The 22,002-nt window shown below is 41.0% G+C and overlaps 1 protein-coding gene across 1 annotated transcript; it reads right to left on the bottom strand.

The window, feature by feature from the left end:
- Positions 1-8,010: 8,010 nt before the first annotated feature.
- Positions 8,011-20,808, bottom strand: LOC103453655 (probable voltage-gated potassium channel subunit beta). The gene is made up of 4 exons (XM_008393212.4): positions 20,133-20,808; positions 10,424-10,567; positions 9,971-10,135; positions 8,011-8,423 (listed from the first exon to the last, which is right to left on the bottom strand). Exons 1-4 carry the CDS (start codon positions 20,709-20,711, stop codon positions 8,310-8,312), a joined length of 1,002 nt encoding a protein of 333 aa, XP_008391434.1. The 5' UTR covers positions 20,712-20,808; the 3' UTR covers positions 8,011-8,309.
- Between the last annotated feature and the right edge of the window lie 1,194 nt (positions 20,809-22,002).

Here is a 22,002-nt window from a genome sequence, read left to right as displayed (position 1 = left end):
AAGCTCACTTTTTGGCAATTAACGATTCAATAAATTATTTCATTTATTTGAACCGTTGATTATCTTTCATAGTCCCAATGCACTCATATTTGGGTTTCTGAAGCAATCCACAAATTCACCACACTTTATTGTATATTGTATTCTGTGTTCTTACAGGTGCCCCTATATATGAACCGAACATTCATAACTAAATCGAACCTGTAGTTTCGAATTTAGCGCCTTTGAAACTCGAATTTTCATTCAAAACATACCACATGGAACCCGTAGCTTTCATGCTTAAATTAAACCAATACATGTCTGTAGAACTCGAATGTTCTACGATATATGTCTATGGCTTTCCACGTTTTTTGTTGTACCCTATATTTTAGGGATATATCGAACTTGAACAAGCTCGATTTCACCACTCTGGAAGTATCTGGAAGAAACTACCTGAAGTGGGTTCAAGAAGTGAATCTTTATCTTACCGCAAAAAAGGTATTAGAGCCACCATCGAGGAACCTACTAACAACAACTGACACACCCCAATCCTAATGTTTGGAGGACAGCAGGATGACCACGTGCTGGCTGACACCCAAGGGTGACGTAAGCCATTTAATGAATGCATATGCCAAGAACATGAGAAAACATGCTTATAAATTTTGCTCGAACTACATAATATAATAGTATTCAGCCGTCCATAAAATGATAATGATAATGCATGACATATTCATAGCATATATCTAATTCAAAATACAACCGGAATGTGCTATTACAAGTGAAGTCAAAGCAGAGAGGATGGCACAATATCACTGGTAGGAGAATGCCTCGTAGCTCGGATTGTATGCCTCGTTCCTATGTCCTGATAGGGCGCAAAAACAAACATGAGTGGATCAAGTTGATATATATATATAATACTGAAATAGTTATTCATCAACGTACTAACTCCCAAAGTTTATGAAAACTCATATAGCATAATAAGTAATAGGTTTTCCGAAAACCCTAGCATGCCATAAAACATATATCATATAATGTGCTAAATAGTGGTATCATGTATCAATGTTATACGGTCGAAGCCACCAACCTACGCCCGACCGAAGCCAATATAAGTATCATCACCCGTAGGCAGAACAATGACCACTAGATACGCACAAAAACATTGAATATAATCTTTCCAACATAAGTACATATATCTCAAAAACATCTTCATAGTATATAGTCATCCATCATATATACTACAAAGAGTGTAAAAACATGTCTATCATATATACTACCAAGAACATAAATTTGGTAAAGTATGGTATTCCAAAATATTCTTAGTTAAGCATGATAATCATAAAGTGTAAATATAATTTACCCATAAAACGTTTAATAAAACGCAACCATTAAATCATGTTTTCCATGTACACATTTCTAATAGTAAAATATGCGTGTGCCCCAAGCGCCGGCACCAGCAGCCCTTCACACACACACACACGCAAACCCATGCACGGCCTGGGTTCTGGGTTGGACCAGGTTTGGGCTTAGGCTTAGGCTTGGGATCCTGGGCTTGGGTTCCTTGGGCCGTAGGCCCAACCTTGCATGACCCAAAAGCCTGGGATTCATTTGGGTTTTGGGCTGAGGGTTTAACTAGCCTAGGGCCCAAGTTGGACGACCCAAAAGCCCAAGTTGGACAATATTGGTGGCATTGATGGTCGAATAGGTCTTATCCAAGAGGGAATCCGGATTGGGTAAAGGATAGGAGACAAAAAGGTAATTTCATAAATTTAAAAATGTGAATTTACAATTAACTTTGGGGTGGGGTTTCACAACAACCCCATCGATGAAGTTGACAAAGCTACTGCAATGATCTTCATTTGAAGACACATCCATGATGCACTGCAGACCTCATTGACGAGTACCCACGTACTTTCTGGCTTGCTCTGGCTGATCATTTCGATCACCAGAAAGACATTTACTTGCCTGAAACAAGACGCGACTGGTAGCATTTACGCTTCCAAGACTTTAAGTTTGTGAATGAATACAACTTTGAAGTTTGTAGAATTTGATCACTGCTTAAGTTCTGTAAAGTGGACTTAACCGACGAGGACCTCCTGGAGAAGACCTATTCGACCATCAATGCCACCAATATTGTCTTGTAGTAACAATATAGAGCAGAGAAGTTCACCAAATTTTTATATTTGATCTCTGTTTTACTTCTTGTGAAAAAAGCAGAATCAGTTTTTGATGAAGAAACATCAAGTTCAACCCACTAAGTCGAACGTTTACCTGAAGCGCATGCGACTGATTCTAGCAGCCACAACAGACGGAAACCCCATCATGGCCATGGAAATGGACAGTAAACCCACCCACAGGCCCAAGGTCAACAGAGCAGAGGCCCACCCAAGGAAATTCGACCCATAAGCGCCAACCCCTTGCCCTTAAGGCCACAAACTTCAAAAACAAGGGAAAAGGTACCACTCAATCGACTTCCACTAAATTGGACATGTGCTACCATTGTGGATCAAATGATCATTGGTCGTGCATATGTCAAGCTACCCTCGAGGCTATTGCCAAGTATCATTCCCGTCATGAGACTAACTTTGTGCATGTGGAACATCCTGAAGATGCTACTACAATTGTAGAGGTTTCATATTTTTAGGAGGCATCCGCTCCCATGGAATAATAAAGTTTTATTTTTCTAAAACATGTTAGGGTGTTTTACACCCCTAGTGGCCGAACCCCCCCCCTCTTCCCCCCTTATTTTCTAGGTTTATGGTTTAATTATTGGACAATTTTTCTAAGTCTTAGGAATTATTTGTTTGGTTTGGTTTGTTTTGAATTATGGATAATTCTTTTTATGGATATTATTTTCTCGATTAATTAATTGAATGAATGGAATTGTATAATGTTGTTTAATGGTATTGAATTAACCATTAAAGAGGCACTCTGTTCTCCCCGTTTCGAAAGAACGTTGATGAGTTTTAGAGATATTCGAGATAATCAATATCATGTTGAAACCACTGAAGAGAATGGTTCTGAATTTCATTGTGTCACTTCTTATGAATATGGCCAGAAGCGTATTCACGAAAAGCTAGAACATCTCTCGAGTGGGTTTTAAATAACAACTATTTGATCTATGGAGACCCACCACGTGGCCGACCCTATGCTTGGGTTCCAAAGCACTCTATGCTTTGGCATAACCAAATTGGACACCCTGAATGAGATATGATGCGCCATATCCTCAAAATATCACATGGGCATCACCTTACGTCTTATCTCAGCCATATGTTTTGCAAAGCATGCTCACTGGGGAAGTTGAACATTCAACCCTCAATTACAAAGATTATTCATGACCCCCCCCCAAGTTTCTTCAGAGGATTCAAAGGGATATTTGTAGACCTATCCAACCAACATGCAGACCATTTAGATATTTCATGGTGTTGGTTGATGCATCGATGTGTTGGTCACATATCTGCTTATTGTCCACACACAATGCTACATTTATGAAACTCTTAGCACAAATCATTAAGCTTAGGCTCACCACCTTGATTATCCAATCAAGTCGAACGTTGATAAGTTTTAGAGATATTCGAGATAATCAATATCATGTTGAAACCACTGCAGAGAATGGTTCTGAATTCTTTATATCACTTCTTACGAATATGGCCAGACGTGTATTCACGAGAAGCTAGAACGTCTCCTGAGTGGGTTCGACATAACAACTATTCGATCTGTGGAGACCCACCATGTGGCCGACCTATGCTTAGGTTCCAGAGCACTCTCTTGCTTTGGCATGACCGAACCTCAAAGTATCACATAGGCATCACCTTACGTCTTATCTCAACCATCTGATTTGCAAAACATGCTCACTGGGGAAGTTGAACATTCAACCCTCAATTACAAAGATTATTCACGACCCCTCTAAGTTTCTTCAGAGGATTCAAAGGGATATTTGTGGACTTATTCAACCAACATGCCGACCATTTAGATATTTCATGGTGTTGGTTGATGCATCGATGCGTTGGTCACATATCTGCTTATTGTCCACACACAATGCTGCATTTGTGAAACTCCTAGCACAAATCATTAAGCTTAGGGCTCACCACCCTGATTATCCAATCAAGATGATTCGACTGGATAATGCTAGAGAGTTTATGTCACAGACTTTTGACAATTATTGCATGTCAGTCGGGATTGAAGTTGAACATCATGTACCCCATGTTCACACCCAAAATGGTTTGGCAGAAACTTTCATAGAGCGCCTTCAAATGATAGCTCGAACTTTGGTTATGGGAACCAAATTGCCGGTATCTGGCTTGAGCCATGCAATATTGCACGCAGCTATGTTGGTCCGCATGAGGCCCATCGCTACCCAACCTCATTCACCTTTACAGTTGGTTACTGGATACGAGCCTGATGTCTCATATTTACATGTATTTGGGTGCGTAGTCTATGTGCCAATGGCACCGCCACTACGTACCAAAATAGGTCCCTAGAAAAGATGGGAATATATGTCGGTTATGATTCGCCATCAATTATTCGCTATATAGAGCCCTTGACAGGAGATATCTTTACCACACGCTTTACGGATTGTCACTTCGATGAGAGAGTCTTCTCGTCGTTAAGGGAAGATAAGATCACTAATGTTTCCGTAGAATGCCTCGAATTGTCATGGATTACTGCTACTATGTCTTATTTAGATCCCTGCACTCCTTAATCTGAAACTGACGTGCGACGTATTCTAGATCTTCAGAGCATTGCTCAAAGCATGCTAGATGCTTTTACTGATCTAGCAAAAGTGACAAGATCACATATACCCGCTGCAAACGCACATGCAAGGATAGATGTACTTAACGTACGTCGTAATACTGCCTTGGAAGGCCGAACCGTCCATGAGGGTGGGGCGGTCGCACCTTCCACGCAGCCCGGTACACTGGCAGCTAGCCAATCATCTGCTTCTACCCTGAAGGATTCATAACCCTGGAAGAGGAAAACGACACAAACTAATGACCCTAGTCTGAATTCGACCATCGCTTACTCATCTATTCCAATGCATGAGGTTATTATAGATTACGGTGATGTCTTAGACGAGATAAACTGGCCTCCCGAGAATTGCGAGATTTCGATCCACTACGCAGTATTGGATGACGTTTAGAATCGAAATGAGATGATCATCGATGATACATTTGCGTACACATTAGCTACTGACATCATGTTTATCGATGACATTGAATCACGTTCCGTTAATGAATGTCAACGTAGAATGAATTAGTCAAACTGGAAACAAGAAATCAAGGTCGAACTCGATTCACTTACGAAACGTAAGGTGTTTGGGCCCGTAGGTCCTACTCCACCACATGTGAAACCCATGGGCCACAAGTGGGTTTTCGTAAGGAAGCGTAATGAGAATAATGAAATAGTTCGATACAAAGCACGTCTCGTAACGCAAGGCTTCTCTCAACACCCTGAGATTGATTACGAAGAGATATATTCCCCCGTAATGGACGTCATAACGTCTTATCAGTTTGGTAGTTTTCGAAAAATTTAATATGCAGCTTATAGACGTGGTAATCACGTATCTTTATTGGGATTTAGATACGGAAATCTATATGAAAGTTCCAGAACGACTTCAATTGACTGGTTTAAATAGTTATGGACCACAGAACACTCTTTTGATTAGATTAAGGAGATCACTATACGAATTGAAACAATCTGGATGGATGGGGTATAACCATCTGAGTGAATATTTGACAAGACAGGGCTATGTGAACAACGAACTATGCCCATACATGCAGTTTATGTTGACATAAACCCTATCGGAACTCCCACAGAGCTTGAGAAAATTGTCGTTCACTTGAAATCAAAATTTGAGATGAAGGATCTTGGGAAAACTCGATATTGTTTATGCCTGGAGATCAAGCATTGTTTGGATGGAAACCTAGTACATCCATTGACCTACACCCAAAAAGTGTTGCGATATTTTAATGAGCATAAAGCAAATCCTTGGAGTTCTCCTATGGTCGTTCGGACTCTAGATGCAAAACGAGATCTCGTCCCAAGGAAGATGAGGAAGAGATTTTAGAGCCTGAAGTTCCATACCTAAGTGCAATTGGTGTTTTATTGTACTTAGCTCAATACACTAGACCCAACATCTCCTTCGATGTTAATCTTTTGGCTAGATACAACAATACGCCTACACGCAGACATTAGAATTGTGTTAAAGATATTTTCCGCTACCTCAAAGGTACAATGGATTTGGGCTTGTTCTACACCCATGAATCATTAAGAGGATCTGCCGCCCTCTCAATCCTCGGGTTGATTCTCGCCTCATTGGTTATGCAAATGTTGGTTATCTGTCTAACCCACATAGGGCACGTTTGCAAACGCTAGTTGTGACTTCTTCGAACCATGTTGAGATTCTCGCCTTGCATGAAGCCTCACGTGAGTGCTTTTGGCTAAGAGCAGTCATGGAACAGAATCGAAGCACTAATGGTCTTACTACTATCGTTGACCTTCCTACGACGATCTTTGAAAACAATGCAGCATGTATCAAGTAGTTAAATAAGGGATACATCAAGAGAGACAACACCAAGTATATAGCACCGATGTTCTTTTATTCTCACCAGCAACAACAACATCAGAACATTGAAGTCAAGCAAATCTATTCCCATGACAATCTGGCCGATCTCTTTACTAAGTCATTGGCCAATGTTACTTTTTAGAAACTCATCCAAGGAATCGGTATGCGTAAATTATCTAAGTTAAATTACTTGTAGTTCTCTTATTTGGAAGTTATGTCTAACTCAGGGAGAGTATCCTGAAGCATACTCACTTGATCTTAATGTACTCTTTTTCATATGATTAGGAGCATTTTTTCCACTGGGTTTTTGCTACCTAACGAGGTTTTGATGAGGCACCCATCCTGGGATGATCATACTCTGTTGGGTTCACTACTTTCGTCCCGTATGACGTTTGTTTTAGACATTATGCATACTTCTCACTTTTCTCCTTAGTCTATAGGTTACATACATTAGGTTTTACCATAGCGAGGTTTTGTGAGTTTTACTACCAATGCATACTTTCTTTAATTTGATACTCGCATTCGCCCGTTCTGCCAACGACTTCATCAATTGTTCAACCTCAACTACTAAAGACCTGATGTGGATGTTTTGCTTGAATATTTACACAATCAAGGGGAGCGTTGCAGTCTTATTAGACTAGGAATGTGATTGTGTAAATCTTAGTATATCTAAAGATATCTTGGAATATTCCCTAAGTTAGATATTATCCTATTAGAGCTGTAATCCTATTAGGGTAAGGATTTAACCTATCCTACTACTATAAATAAAAACACAATGGAGTGATACAACACATATCTCTATCATCTCTCTCTTGCCGCCGGCCCTCTCCCTCTCTAGTCCTAAATCCAGTTCAGTAAATTAAGCCTACAACGGTTTACACCCAATATTTATCTCAATACTGATAAATTTTCTTTTTCTTTTTTTTAGTACCCAATTATGCCCCCGTGTGGAACGACTTAAATACCAATACGTTAAATAAATCAAAATTTTATAAAACATTTTAAAAATAAATATTTTAATAAAGGATTCAAGGAAAAGTAAAAATCATGGAACTTGGGTCAGAAAAAGAAAAATATTTTAATAAATATTTTAAAAATAAAATTACCTTAACATATTCGTTGTGGGTCACCCCTTCCATTGTTTTGTAAAAACCCAATGATACTTTGGGTCAGAAAAATAATTTCCGTATACATCTTTTATTTTTATTTTTATTGCATTCTCGTTTATTTTCATCTCTATATTCTCCTTTGATAAGGGGTATGCATGGGAGAAAAGTCGTGTATGGAAATCACCTTCCAATGTTTAATGAGACACATCCATAGACTTTCCTACTTAAAACATTCACATCACCATTTTGGTTCTTGCACACCAAACCAAGGTGGTCGTAGAAGTACAAATGACTAGATGAAATCAAACTTCAGCTTATATGAAAAGCCACCAAAACAAAGACCATCTCATAGCAATGTTAAAATATCTTTAAAACCAAATCCAGAATGCATCTTTTTATTTTTGGACGGTAATACCGGTAAATCCACAAGTCATCAAATAGTTCTGAGAACATCCACGACTCCCCCTCTTACTACAAACGAGGGGGAGGGGGAAGGAAGGAAACATCAATACGAACAACCACCTCCGAGCGTGAAAATGAAAAAAGATCCAACAAGCTAACCAAAAGCACCACAAGGCATGAGTTTCTATTCCATTGCGTTGGAACAACCTAGTCTGCTATGCAATGAGTAGAAATATGTGGAGCCTGTAAATATACCGTGTCTACTTTACGCATTCTGGACGCTTTTGCTTGCTTTGAACAACAGCCTCAATCTTTTCCATGACAGCGGGAGTTAATAGAGGGATTACATCTACAGCTTTCATGTTCTCTTGAATCTGCACACAGACGAAAACAGCTTTTTCGTAACTGTAGAAACATGACATAACAATTGCTATTTTAGTGGAAATCAGAGGACATTAAACCTCTCTTTGCTTTTCCAGATTATCACCATTTAAAACAAACCAGAGTTCTCCCTTCACAATGGAATAACTACACGCCTATTTAACAGTCATGTCACTGTACCGTTTTTAAAGGCTCTTCCCTCTCCGTTTGCTCTTTCTCCCAAAGGAATTGGTCATTGGTTGAATTGGCCATATTGTTTCCATGTAAAACCATCTCCATTGGAATGGAGACTAGCAAACAATTTGACATCAAAGTGAGGCATGTAAAAGCTAACATATCACTAAAAAGTCGTTTTGTTTCTTAAGGTCACGTTTGGTGCCTGCCTAGGATGAGATTGGATTGGATAACTCACTACATTCAAGGTATGTTGAAGTAAGAAATGAAGGCTAACTTCCAAGTTTTGTCCAACTTAAAAGGAATTAGATGGATTAGCAATAAGGTATTGATATCCTACCAATTTGTGGGGATTGGAAGGAGTTTCCTTCATGATGAATCCATCGTCTACCTTTAACTTGGACAATTTTGAATGTTAGCCTCCATTTCTTCCTTCAGCATACCTTGGACCTAGTGAGTTATCCAATCAATACAATCCTAGGCACCAAATGTGGCCTAAGTTTAAACTGAAAGGAATGCAATCTAGGATAAGCTGACGGTCACCATGCTGACTGAAAGCTTTATAGCCTCCATTCTCCTTATCTGGGTTGTTAGACATTTTACGGGTTGTTTTCTTCTTCCCTCCCCCGGGTTTAAAATCTGGGAAACCGACATTGAAGACCAAACTCTAAGTAAACGACCACTATTTTAAGAAATTAGGACAAGTTTGGAGTTTTTCACAAAGCATAGGATGGGCTACACTACAAATTACAAATTAATGACATGAAACTGGAAGATCATAACAATATTACCCTTCATATGGTAATGACCAAGATTATGGTTTACCATAACATAATAATATGGGGAATGCTAGCAATCTTCTCACTTACCTTCTCATTTCAACCTTCTCATTTCTACTTATGATGTATTCCACTAGCACGCAAAACTAAAAAATTAAAATTTTAACAACAAAGGAAGAAAAATAGCAGGAGTTTAATATAATTAGAATTTTAGTTTTGAGTACTAGTGGAGTACCAAGTGGCATGAGGAGAAGTGTAAAGGTTAAAATGAGAAGGTAAGTGAGAAGGTTGCTAGCATTTCTCTTATACTGTTCTCTTGGTCGGAAGCTATTCAGATAACAGGATATGACACAAAAAGAAACTATAAAAGAGCAATACTGCCCAACCTGTCTCAAATGGTGATACTTGAACACCGAACAGAAAAGTAAAGTTCAGACCCGCCGGAAAGATAACATAGACAGGGATGAATTCTTTTCCCCAAATTTGAATTAACTTCACAGTAGTAGTGTAGTAGATCAAGCAATGCATAGAAGCCAAGAATGACCACCTTACAATTATGTCACAAAGATGAATATCTTAAAACTAACCTGGGACTCCTTTGTAGCACCAGTAATAACTGACGAGACGTTCGGATTAGCAGCACACCATGCAATTGCTAGTTGAGCTAATGGTACACCTAATTCATCAGCAATTGGCTTAAGACCATTAACTTTTTGCAGCACGTCATCAACCAGTTTTCGACTAGCTAGATTCTGCGAGGCATAAATCAAAACGTTAGCATCCTACCTACAAGGGAGGAAAAAATTTAAAGCAGTATGGAGCCTTGACACCCGAAATATGATAACGGCTGCAATGTCTATTAAGGGGAAACACCAAGGAATCCAGAAATCAACCAATGCATGTCATTACATTGCATCCCAGCAAAAGAAAATTACATGGCGGGTGCTGCTTAGAATATTAGGGTCATCAATCTAGACAAATTAATAATTGCATGTACATAAAAGCATAGAGTTAACTTTGTCATTAAATCCAAGCCTTACTTTGTAATTGTCCAACGCAAATCGGCTATCAGGAGGTATATTTCCCTTGGTATATTTTCCAGTAAGAACACCAGAAGCAAGTGGACTAAAAGTGGTGAGACCCAGGCCATAGCTGGTATACAGTGGGACGAACTCAGTCTCGACCTGCACCCACAGACGAGTTGAAGAAATAACGGATGAGATGGGGAGAGAGTAATCCTTTCTTCACAAGCTATAACAGCAGTATTCTTGTTCCCCTCGTCAGGGACATATATCAAGATACGCAAGGCAATGCAGTTGATGTAGTATAACCACACAGACAGGATAACTATATACAATATAAGACCGAATTATAGGCATGCACATGGACTTCAATTTAGTAACCTTTTTTAATTAGAAACAAAACATCTATTAAATTACAACAGAGGACAAGGTGTCGACCAATTTACAAGTTTTCCATCCTACAAAACTACAAGTAAAAGGCATAACAGCCATTACAAAAATTACAAACAGAAAACAGAAAGACAGATAAAAAACATCAAAACCCTAAGATACAGAAGCTCTCATATCGGAAATATTCCAGAAGAAAGCCATTAAAGTTTGAAGACACTATCAAAGTCCAAAACTGGACCCTTTCCCGTAAAGACTGCAATACAGTAATCCATAGACTACGAATGTAGATGTGGATGAGATAAGTTCAGGCAATTTATGGTAATCATTCAGCTAGCATACTGATTGAAATTAGATTCTTTTTACTGAAAATATGACTTTAGCCCTTAAACTTAATTTTTTCCACATAAAGCCCGACATAAGTTTTTTACTTGAATAAAACCTATGAGTAGATTCCACATCAACAAATTCATTAATTATATTTGACTTTACACAATTAAAAATTTCCAATACCTAAAATATCCTATTTGAATGTTTGATGTATAACTCCGCCTATGTAAGTTTATCTTACATTGCCGGTCCCAAGCCCGGATAAAGGAGGAGGGGGAGGGCGTCAGGTAGTCGACAGCCGGCACTCCACAGTTACGTCGAATCCTTATGACAATGAATCCAGAACGAAATCGCGCTAAAGCTAGGACGTCACCCGTAAGTGGCGCGCTGTGTGGCCCGAGCACAGTGATAAGTGAGCAAGGGTCGCTGTATCTCCATCGGCACCCGGATGCAGTGTTAAATGAGCAAGGGGGCCATAGAAACTTCTTTTCGAACGACTCCACTCAAAGTTGTTTGGGAGCATATGCTCCTATTAACTTTACACAGGACACACAAAAGAAGTACTTTGATCCTATTAGACGGGGGATGGTGAAGAAGCTAGGACAGAAGGGTAGAGTTCAAGAGAGTAGAATGCGTTTAGGAACGTGGAATATATGAACCTTAACGGGAAAATCTATGGAAGTAGTGGAAGTTATGGTGAGGAGAAGGATAAATATTATGTGCCTACAAGAAACTAAGTGGGTTGGTCTTAAGGCAAAGGATCTAGAAAACTCAGGGTTTAAGCTTTGGTATTCGGGCACAAATAGAACGAGAAACGGTGTTGGCATCATTGTGGACAAGACCTTGACACAAGATGTTGTAGATGTCAAGAGGGTAGGAGATAGAATCATGGCAATCAAGATTGTAATAGGACAAGAACTCATCAATGTGATTAGTGCGTACGCACCTCAAGTAGGGTGGGATACGAGTTCGAAGGAGAAATTTTGGGAAGACCTTGGAGACTTGGTGCAAGGAATTGCTCAGACGGAGAAGTTATTTATAGGAGGAGATTTAAATGGACACGTGGGTAGGGAGACAGGCAATTATGGAGGTTTTCATGGTGGCCATGGTTTTGGGGAGAGAAATGAGGATATGGAAGCTATCTTGGATTTTGCAATGGCATATGATCTCTTCTTAGCCAACACCTTCTTTAAGAAGAGAGAAGAACATGTGATCACCTACAAGAGTGGGTCGTCAAAAACATAAATAGATTTTCTTCTAATGAGGAAAGGGGATCGTATAACTTGTAAGGATTGCAAAGTTATACCGGGGGAGAGCTTGGCTAATCAACATCGCTTGTTGGTGATGGATGTACATATCAAAAGAGTGAGAAAAAAGAACAAGACTTGGAAGTGCCCAAAGACTAGATAGTAGAATCTAAAAGGAGAAAAACAAGTCACTTTCAAAGAGCAAGTAATCACCCAGTGTGTGTGGGATAGAGAGGGGGAAGCTAGCCAAATGTGGGATTCCATGGCTAGCTGTATCCGAAAAGTAGCAAAAGAGGTATTAGGAGAGTCCAAGGGCTTTGCTTTACACCAAAAGGAATCTTGGTGGTGGAATGAGGAGGTACAAACAAAGGTAAAGGCTAAGAAGGAATGTTGTAAAGCCTTATACAAGGATAGGATCGATGAAAATGGTGAAAGGTATAGAAGAGCGAAGCAAGAGGCGAAGAAAGCTATGAGAGAAGCTAAGTTAGCGGCTTATGACGATATGTATAAGCGACTAGATACCAAAGAATGAGAGTTGGATATCTATAAACTAGCTAGAGCAAGGGAAAAGAAGACAATGGACCTAAACCAAGTGAGGTGCATCAAGGATGAGGATGGAAAGGTTCTTGCTACAGAGAACGCGGTCAAAGACAGATTGAGAGGTTATTTTCATAATCTTTTCAATGAAGGACATGAAAGGAGTACTCCTTTAGGGGAGTTGAGTAACTCAGAAGAGTGTAGAAACTACTCATTTTATCGTCGAATCAGGAAGGAAGAAGTGGTTGTAGCTTTGAAGAAGATGAAACATAGAAAAGCAGTGGGCCCAGACGATATACCGATTGAAGTGTGGAAAGCCTTGGGAGAGACAGGTATAGCATGGCTCACTGACCTTTTCAATAGGATTTTGAAAACGAAGAAGATGCCAAACGAGTGGCGAAAGAGCACATTGGTGCCTATTTACAAGAATAAGGGCGACGTACAAAATTGCATGAACTATAGGGGTATTAAGCTAATGAGTCATACAATGAAGCTCTGGGAGAGAGTCATTGAGCATAGATTGAGGCAAGAGACACGGGTTTCGGACAACCAATTCGGGTTCATGCCAGGGCGCTCAACCATGGAGGCAATCTATCTCTTACGAAGATTGATGGAAAGATATAGAGATGGGAAAAAGGATTTACACATGGTCTTTATAGATTTGGAAAAAGCGTATGATAGGGTCCCAAGAGACATTCTTTGGAGGATTTTAGAGAAGAAAAGAGTACGAGTAGCATATATCCAAACTATAAAGGATATGTATGAAGGAGCAAAGACTGTCGTAAGAACTCATGAAGGACAAACCGAAAGCTTCCCCATAACTGTAGGATTACATCAAGGCTCATCCTTAAGTCCTTACCTTTTTGCGTTGGTAATGGATGAGTTAACAGGACATATTCAAGATGATATTTCCTTGGTGTATGCTTTTCGCAGACGATATAGTATTGATAGATGAAACTCAGGAAGGGGTAAATGCGAAGCTTAACCTTTGGAGAGAAGTGTTGGAATCTAAAGGTCTTTGCCTAAGCCGATCAAAGACAGAATATATGGAGTGCAAGTTCAGTGCAAATGGAGGCCAAAATGAGTTAGGGGTGAGGATCGAAGATCAGGAAATACCAAAGAGCGACCGTTTTCGCTACCTAGGATCTATCTTGCAAAAGAACGGAGAATTAGATGGAGATCTCAACCATAGAATACAAGCTGGATGGATGAAGTGGAAGAGTGCATCCGACATGTTGTGTGATCGTCGTATACCACTGAAGCTTAAGGGAAAATTTTATAGGACCGCAATAAGGCCGGCGACGCTGTATGGCACAGAATGTTGGGCAGTGAAGCACCAACACGTACACAAAATGAGTGTAGTGGAGATGAGGATGCTTCGTTGGATGTGTGGGCACACGAGAAAGGATAAGATTAGGAATGAAGATATCCGAGGTAAAGTAGGAGTAGCCGAAATTGAAGGAAAACTGAGAGAAAATCGGTTACGGTGGTTTGGACATGTGCAAAGAAGGCCTACTGACGCTCCGGTTAGAAGATGCGACCACGGGACAGAGGTTCAGGGCCGAAAGGGTAGAGGAAGACCTAGGAAAACTTTGGAAGAGACTCTAAGAAAAGACTTAGAGTACTTGGATCTAACGGATGACATGACACAGGATCGAGCGCAATGGCATTCTAAGATTCATATAGCCGACCCGACTCAATGACTTGGATTTTTCAAGTCTCCAATCGAGAAGTTTTCCCCACTCGGGAAATTAAGGGAACACTACCTCAACCTACATGCTCCACTCACAAAGCTTCAACATACAAGTTTCAACAAAAGAAAAATTCAAAAAACTTAGTGAAGAAGGCTTTGGTGTATTTAACACAATACGTTGAAATGAAACAAAGCTTATTTATTGATATCTCTAAGAAATTACAAATATGTACATATACACGAGTCAAAATAAACAAACAAGAGGGAGCCTTCACAAAGGTTGCTTAGGAGAAGTATCAGCAGTCGGCAGAGCCCCAGAAAGAGAAGGCACCGGAGGGGGATCATTCGGAGCCTCAGTACTGGACAGCACCCTAGAAGGAGGAGGCATCGGAGGTTGATCATTTGGAGCTTCATTACGTCGTACAACCCCAGAAGACGAAGGCAATAAATGCCTTTGGAACAAACCCACAAACCTCTGATGATCATGTAAAATCTGACCATCAGATTCCTTCATCTGGTCAAGCTTCCTCTTCATGTTTGTAGCATAGTCATGAGCGAGCCGGTGCAACTGTTTATTCTCATGCTTGAGCCCTCTAATCTCCTGTTTGAGACTCATCACTTCAGCCGCCAATAATTCAACTTGGCGGGTTCGAGCAAATAGGCGTTGGGCCATATTAGACACAGAACCTGCACACTGAACACTGAGAGCCAAATAATCCTTAACAGCCAACTCATCAGACCGTTTGGAAAGTAGTCTGTTATCTTTGGGAGTGAGAAGGTTCATGGCCACCACCGCAGCGGTCATATCATTCTTCATCACGGAATCCTCAACGGTAAGAGGACCAGTAGGGGATAAGAAGGATGGGCGCCATATGTTGTCTGGAGAAGGCGTGGAGATTCAACAAGGTTCAAGTCAAAACGACAGTCGGAGGGGCCAGACATTTTCAAAGGTGTTGAAGAGAAAAGAGGTCGGACAAATCAAGATCTTAGAAATACAAGAAGGGAGCTTCTACTGGTGGAGATTCAAGTGTGCTTTGGAACTTAATACCAGCCTCTATAAAAATCCGCACTCGATGGAGCTTCAGAAATCGAAGAGGCGCCTGCTCAGAAATCGAAAAGGCGTTTGCTTTCTCAAAAGCTGGGCTGCTCAGAGACCACGAGGGCCGATCTCAGGAATCGAAGAGGCGTTTGCTTTCTCAAAAGCTGGGCTGCTCAAAGACCACGAAGGTCGATCGCAGAAATCGAAGAGGCGCTTGCTTTCTCAAAAGCTGGGCTGCTCAGAGACCACGAGGGCCGATCTCAGAAATCGAAGAGGCACCTGCTTTTTCAGCCTTGTCAGCACCTGTCACATGCACACTCAACTTTGCGGAAATTACGGGCATTCTGTCGAAGATTTCTAGTGAAGTAGAAAGCACGTGAATGTTACTGTTCAATCATTCACTTTCCACACGCAACATCAGCTCACGGGTACCATAGATAACTTTGCCAAAAATCTCTGACAAAGTTTAGACACGTGAAGCTTACAGCTCCCATTACATCGCTATGACCAAGAAGGGTAAAAGAATAGCAAAGAAACAGCACTAACAAAGTTTAGACACATAAATTTTGAAGGTCTAGCTACCATATTACTACCCACAAGGGTAAAGGAACAGGACCATTGCTGGATAATTGGAAAGTCCCTGTGGGTCAACCTCTGTGCTCCGTGGCAAGGTAGACTAGCAAACAGGCCTAACCTTTACTCACATTCGAGAAAACACTCCCAACAAGATTGCTTGCTTCAAGATCGAAGAGGCACCGTCCTCCGAATCTCGAGAGCCAGACTCCCAACATGATTACTTTCTCAAAAAGCGACGAGACACCGCTCTCCGAATCTCGAGAGCCAGACTCCTAGCAGGATTGCTTTCTCAAAAATCGAAGATGCACCGTTCTCCGAATCTCGAGAGACAGATCCCCGACCGGATTGCTTGTTCGAAAACCGAAGAGGCACCGCTTTCTCAACTTCGATAGCCCCTTAGATAAAGCTTGTCTGTAATCCTCACACCGCTTTCTCAACTTCGAGAGCCAGATCTCCTTGGATAAAGCTTGTCTGTAATCTTCACACGTAACATCAGCTTTCCAGATACCACAGACCACTTTTTCAAAGTGCTCTGACAGAGTTAAAACACGTGAAGCTGGCAGCTCCCACTACCGTGCTATGACCAAGCAGGGTAAAAGAATAGTATTACTCCTTGTTAGGGAGACTCCTATATATGTCGACCTCTATCCTTAATGGACAGGCAGACCTGCAAAAATGCTCAACCCTTCCTCATATCTGAGAGAGCACTCCCAACGAAGCCTCTCGAAATACTCAGCTTTCTTTCCCCCCGAGAATACCTCTGCAAACAAGCTACACTAGAGCAAGAATATCTCATATCATCAGGGTTAAAAGCAAGAGTATCCCATATCATGCTTTTTCCCTGTCTTTTCCTTTGGCCTTGTTCTTACCTGCAAGACAAGGAGAAAGAGAGCAATCAGTCAGCACTTGGAATCAAGCTTCTAGTCCGGAACTGGCTGCCTGGAACCCCATTGCTCTCGAGTACTCATCTTCAACATCTTATGCTTCCCGAGAAGATACCACATCTGCCTGAGGAACAAATAGGGCAAGTGAGATGGATACAAGGAAGCATGTAGAGACAAGCGCAACAGAACACGTGTCGATACATCCACTACTTTGTCAACAACAAAAGTATCCCATATCAGCAGGGTCAAACGTACTCTAGATTTGATGGACTTGTTTTGACCCTAAAATTCTTCAGTCAGCCTTATACTCTGGCGGAAACAAGAAAACCCTCCACCCCAGTTCAAGAATAAGCCTGTGGAAAGTTACTTCTTCAAAAGCAAAAGTATCTCATATCACCTTTTCTCCTTTTCTTCTCTTTATCCTTCATGCTACCTGCAAGATAAGGAGAAGGATAACAATCAGCCGGAACTCGAAATCAAACTTCTGATCTGGGACTGATTGCTTGGAGCTCTGATTGCTTACCTTGTTTGTCACCTCTTTCAGCAAATCCCCTAGCTCGGCGACCTGGGGGACTCCTACTACATGGTTTGTATCGCGCTTGACCAAGCCTGAAACTACAAGTAAGCGTCAAGTGAAATTGATACATTACCTTGTGCATCTTCACCAGTTAAAGATACCACCCCTGGAGGGAGGAAGAGTACTTCCAAAGAAGATGCCACATCTACCTATGAGACAGATAAGGCAAGTGAAGACGACACCACACTTCGGTACTTAAAAGTTTCGTGATTACGAGATCATTCTTCCACAATATTTCCTAATGTCATTTGTACTAAATCATTCACTTGTCCTCACTAAAGGAGAGCTTGAACCTATATACTGTGTAAACCCTTCACAATTAATGAGAACTCCTTTACTCCGTGGACGTAGCCAATCTGGGTGAACCACGTACATCTTGTGTTTGCTTCCTGTCTTTATCCATTTACATACTTATCCACACTAATGACCGAAGCAATCTAGCGAAGATCACAAACTTAATATTTAAGATGATATTCTTTGGGGTAAACGTGAAGCTTAACCTTTGGAGAGAAGTGTTGGAATCTAAAGGTCCTCGCCTAAGCCGATCAAAGACAGAATATATGGAGTGCAAGTTCAGTGCAAACGGAGGCCAAAATGAGTTAAGGGTGAGGATCGGAGATCAGGAAATACCAAAGAGCGACCATTTTCGCTACCTAGGATCTATCTTGCAAAAGAACGGAGAATTTGATGGAGATCTCACCCATAGAATACAAGCTGGATGAATGAAGTGGAAGAGTGCATCCGGCGTGTTGTGTGACCGTCGTAGGCCACTGAAACTCAAGGGAAAATTTTATAGGACGACAATAAGGTCGGCAATGCTGTATGGCATAGAATGTTGAGCGGTGAAGCATCAACACGTAGATGTAGTGGAGATGAGGATGCTTCGTTGGATGTGTGGGCACACGAGAAAGGATAAGATTAGGAATGAGTATATCCGAGGTAAAGTAGGAGTAGCCGAAATTGAAGGAAAGAGGAGGGAAAATCGGTTACGGTGGTTTGGACATGTGCAAAGAAGGCCTACTGACGCTCTGGTTCGAAGATGTGACCACGGGACAGAGGTTCAGGGCCGAAGGGGTAGAGGAAGACCTAGGAAAACTTTGGAAGAGATCCTAAGAAAAGACTTAGAGTACTTGGATCTAACGGAGGACATGACACAAAACCGAGCGCAATGGCGTTCTAGGATTCATATAGCCGACCCCACTTAGTGGGAAAATGCTTTGTTGTTGTTGTTGTTAAATGTTTGATGTATACAGTTAATTCCATAAGAATAGTAAGGGAGAATTAATGGTTTTACCAAAAAACAAATAAAAAAATCATGGCCTAATATTATAATAACAATAAAAGATGCCTAATATATGTGATAATTCATGCTTAGTTAAGTCAATAAAATTGTATTTAAATTATTTCACACACATATATATAAAAAAAAATTACATTCATGCAAAATAATTTACATACAAAAAAAATATTATTTGTTTCAGTGCACCAACTATTTAAATTTTAAAATATTAGACTGCATAAAAAAAAAGCAAATTAATTTTCCCAATATATGTAAAATACATGCAATATAATTTACCTACATAATAAAGCAAACCCACAATACATGCAAAATCATGTACCTACATAAAAAAATGATATTTTTTTTCAATACTAGTTTACCTATATTCGTACATATAATAATAAAATGTGCCAAATATAAGTAATAATACATGAAAAATAAATTACCTACAAAATAAAATAATGTCATTTGATTCAATATCAATTTACCTATGTTTTTGCTCATCATAAATTCACATAGGAGTATAATACGTTTGATCATATATGTAGTACTGTTTTCGACAAAAGAAAATATATGTAATACAGTGCATATATATAGGTAAACAATATATATATACACATATATATATGGAGGTTATGGTAGTACTATATACATTAACAGAAAAAAATATTAACAGCAACGAATGAAATCTGGCAAAAACGAGGTTACAAATACTGCAAAGATGAAGTTGTGTGTACACAAAATAGCCAAATACGCGACTCTTCACCGAATATTACATGACGAAGGTCATGCTCATTAGTCCTTATCAATCCGCTCTGGCGGCTATGACTGGGTACTTTATCATTACCTGGTACCTAGTCAACTGCCCATTATTTTCATCAGGATATAGCAGGAGACTTCCATCATTTGTAAACATCTAGTCAACCAATCTAAACCGGCCCTACCAAGTCATCCATTAACAATTGTATCATAACGCTTTATAAGTTTATAGCAGTGGCAAAAATTAATAAGCACTAATTTTCTTTAACTGACGTATTTAACAACAAAACCGCATTAATTCAACCAATATTGTGACTTTCCATCACCATTACTAAAAACCCAACCCAGGTTGAAAATTCCACAAATAAAACATCAAACAATCCCCATGTGGGCACAACAAAAACAAAGAAAACACAGACCTTGTGCCTGGAGAGCAAATTGTACTCAGGCTGCTCAACAATGGGCCCCACCAAATCCAACCTCTCGGCGATCCCCCACGCATCCGTGATCTGCTGCGCCGACCACTCACTCGTCCCCCAATAAAACGCCCACCCTTTATCGATCACGTAGTTCATCGCCCTCACCGTCTCCTCGATCGGCGTCGTGGCGTCCGGGCGGTGGCAGTAGATGAGATCCACGTACTCCATGTCCAGGCGCTTCAGCGACTCCTTGGTGCCCTCGACGATGTGCTTCCGCGACAGGCCCTTGTCGTTGGGGCCTGGCCCGCCCCAGAAGATCTTGGTGGAAATGACGACGTCGGAGCGCTTCCAGCCGAGCTCGCGGATGGCCTGGCCCATGATCTCCTCGGCGCGGCCGGAGGCGTAGACCTCGGCGTTGTCGAAGAAGTTGACGCCGTGGTCGCGGCAGGTCTGGAGGATGGACTTGGCCTCCTTGACGTCGAGCTGGTTGCCGAAGCTGACCCATGCGCCATAGGAGAGCTGGCTCACTTTGAGGCCCGAGCAGCCGAGGTTCTTGTACTGCATATTGTTCGACGCCATTGGAGAGACTGAGAGAGACTGAGAGAGACTGAGGAGTCAAAAGGTTTGAGTTGATGGGAGTTTATAGGGAGGGAAGGAAGGAAGGAAGAGGTTGAAGCACACGTGGATTTATTTGGTTTTTCCATTTCGAAATATATATATATATATATATAGCGTGGGGATGTAGGCATTGTATGTAACGTTCTTGTGGACCTGACTGGATTTATCATGCGAGCTAGTATTTGAGTGTCTTTTTCGAGAGTGGGTGATGCATTGAATCGGATTTTTCGATAGGAGTTGACTGTTCGACAGGGACGGATGGATCGACGGGCCAATGGCGCTGTGGCCGCTCGAATATGGAATAAGGGGTGGCCGGCGAGAGTTGGTATTGGGTTCAATCAATGATGACGAAGAAGGAGGACGATGATATTAATCTTTTCTTTGTTAATTTTATTTTAACTTTTTATTTTTTTATTTTAATTGATTTTAATTATTTTTTTAATTTCAAACCACTTTTTAAGAAAAAGAATTTAATTTTTTGTATTTTTCACATGGCACCATATTATTGTAGTTGTAACAACCCGTCCCAATTTTTATTTATGGATTTTGGAACGAAGGGGTAGTTTGGTAATTTCAGTGGGGTTGATAGATATATTAAATTGTTGCTTTTGGGTCTTGTTTGGTGTGCCCAAGCGGGACCCACCCTTGGTTTTGTTCCCCCGGCTCAAACACTTCATCTATCTTTCCTTATCTCCCTCACTTTCTCTCTTTCTTTCAACTCCCCTGAGCTCTCTCACTTTCTCTCTATCTTTCCTTATCTTGCACCGTTGTTCCACCACCACCGCCCACCTCATCGGCGAGCCACACCACCATCACACCAGTTCGTCTTGCCTCTCTCCTCGAGACCTAAACTGGAACTAACCCTCAGACGTCTCTCGCACGCTCTCACTGCTCACAGCAAGGTCCAACGGGCTTCGAGCCGATTTCTGGCCAACTCCAGCCATTACTGGGGAAACCAAAGGTATAAATCTAATCTACACTTGGTTGTCGTCAATTTGGTGGGTAGATCGTATGTTAGGGTTGAGAATCGAGGTTGACCGGAGCTTGGGAAGCTCCGGCTTTCGTCTCCGTGAGAACTAGTCTAAAAACGAGTCAAACCCGATCCACAAAACCTAAGTTGGCCCAACTCGTTGGGCCATGGAATTCAGCCCAATTGGCCAGCCCAACCCAATAAACTTAGAACCCAAAACCAGGATGTTGGGCCACACAACCCGGGCCCACCTTTATAACCCGACCCAAGACCCCAGGCCCA

This window comes from Malus domestica, chromosome 13, assembly GCF_042453785.1.
Source record: "Malus domestica chromosome 13, GDT2T_hap1".
In the NCBI taxonomy this organism is placed as follows: domain Eukaryota; kingdom Viridiplantae; phylum Streptophyta; class Magnoliopsida; order Rosales; family Rosaceae; genus Malus; species Malus domestica.
Note: the sequence above shows the minus strand (reverse complement) of the source record. Positions and strands in the feature narration are given on the sequence as shown.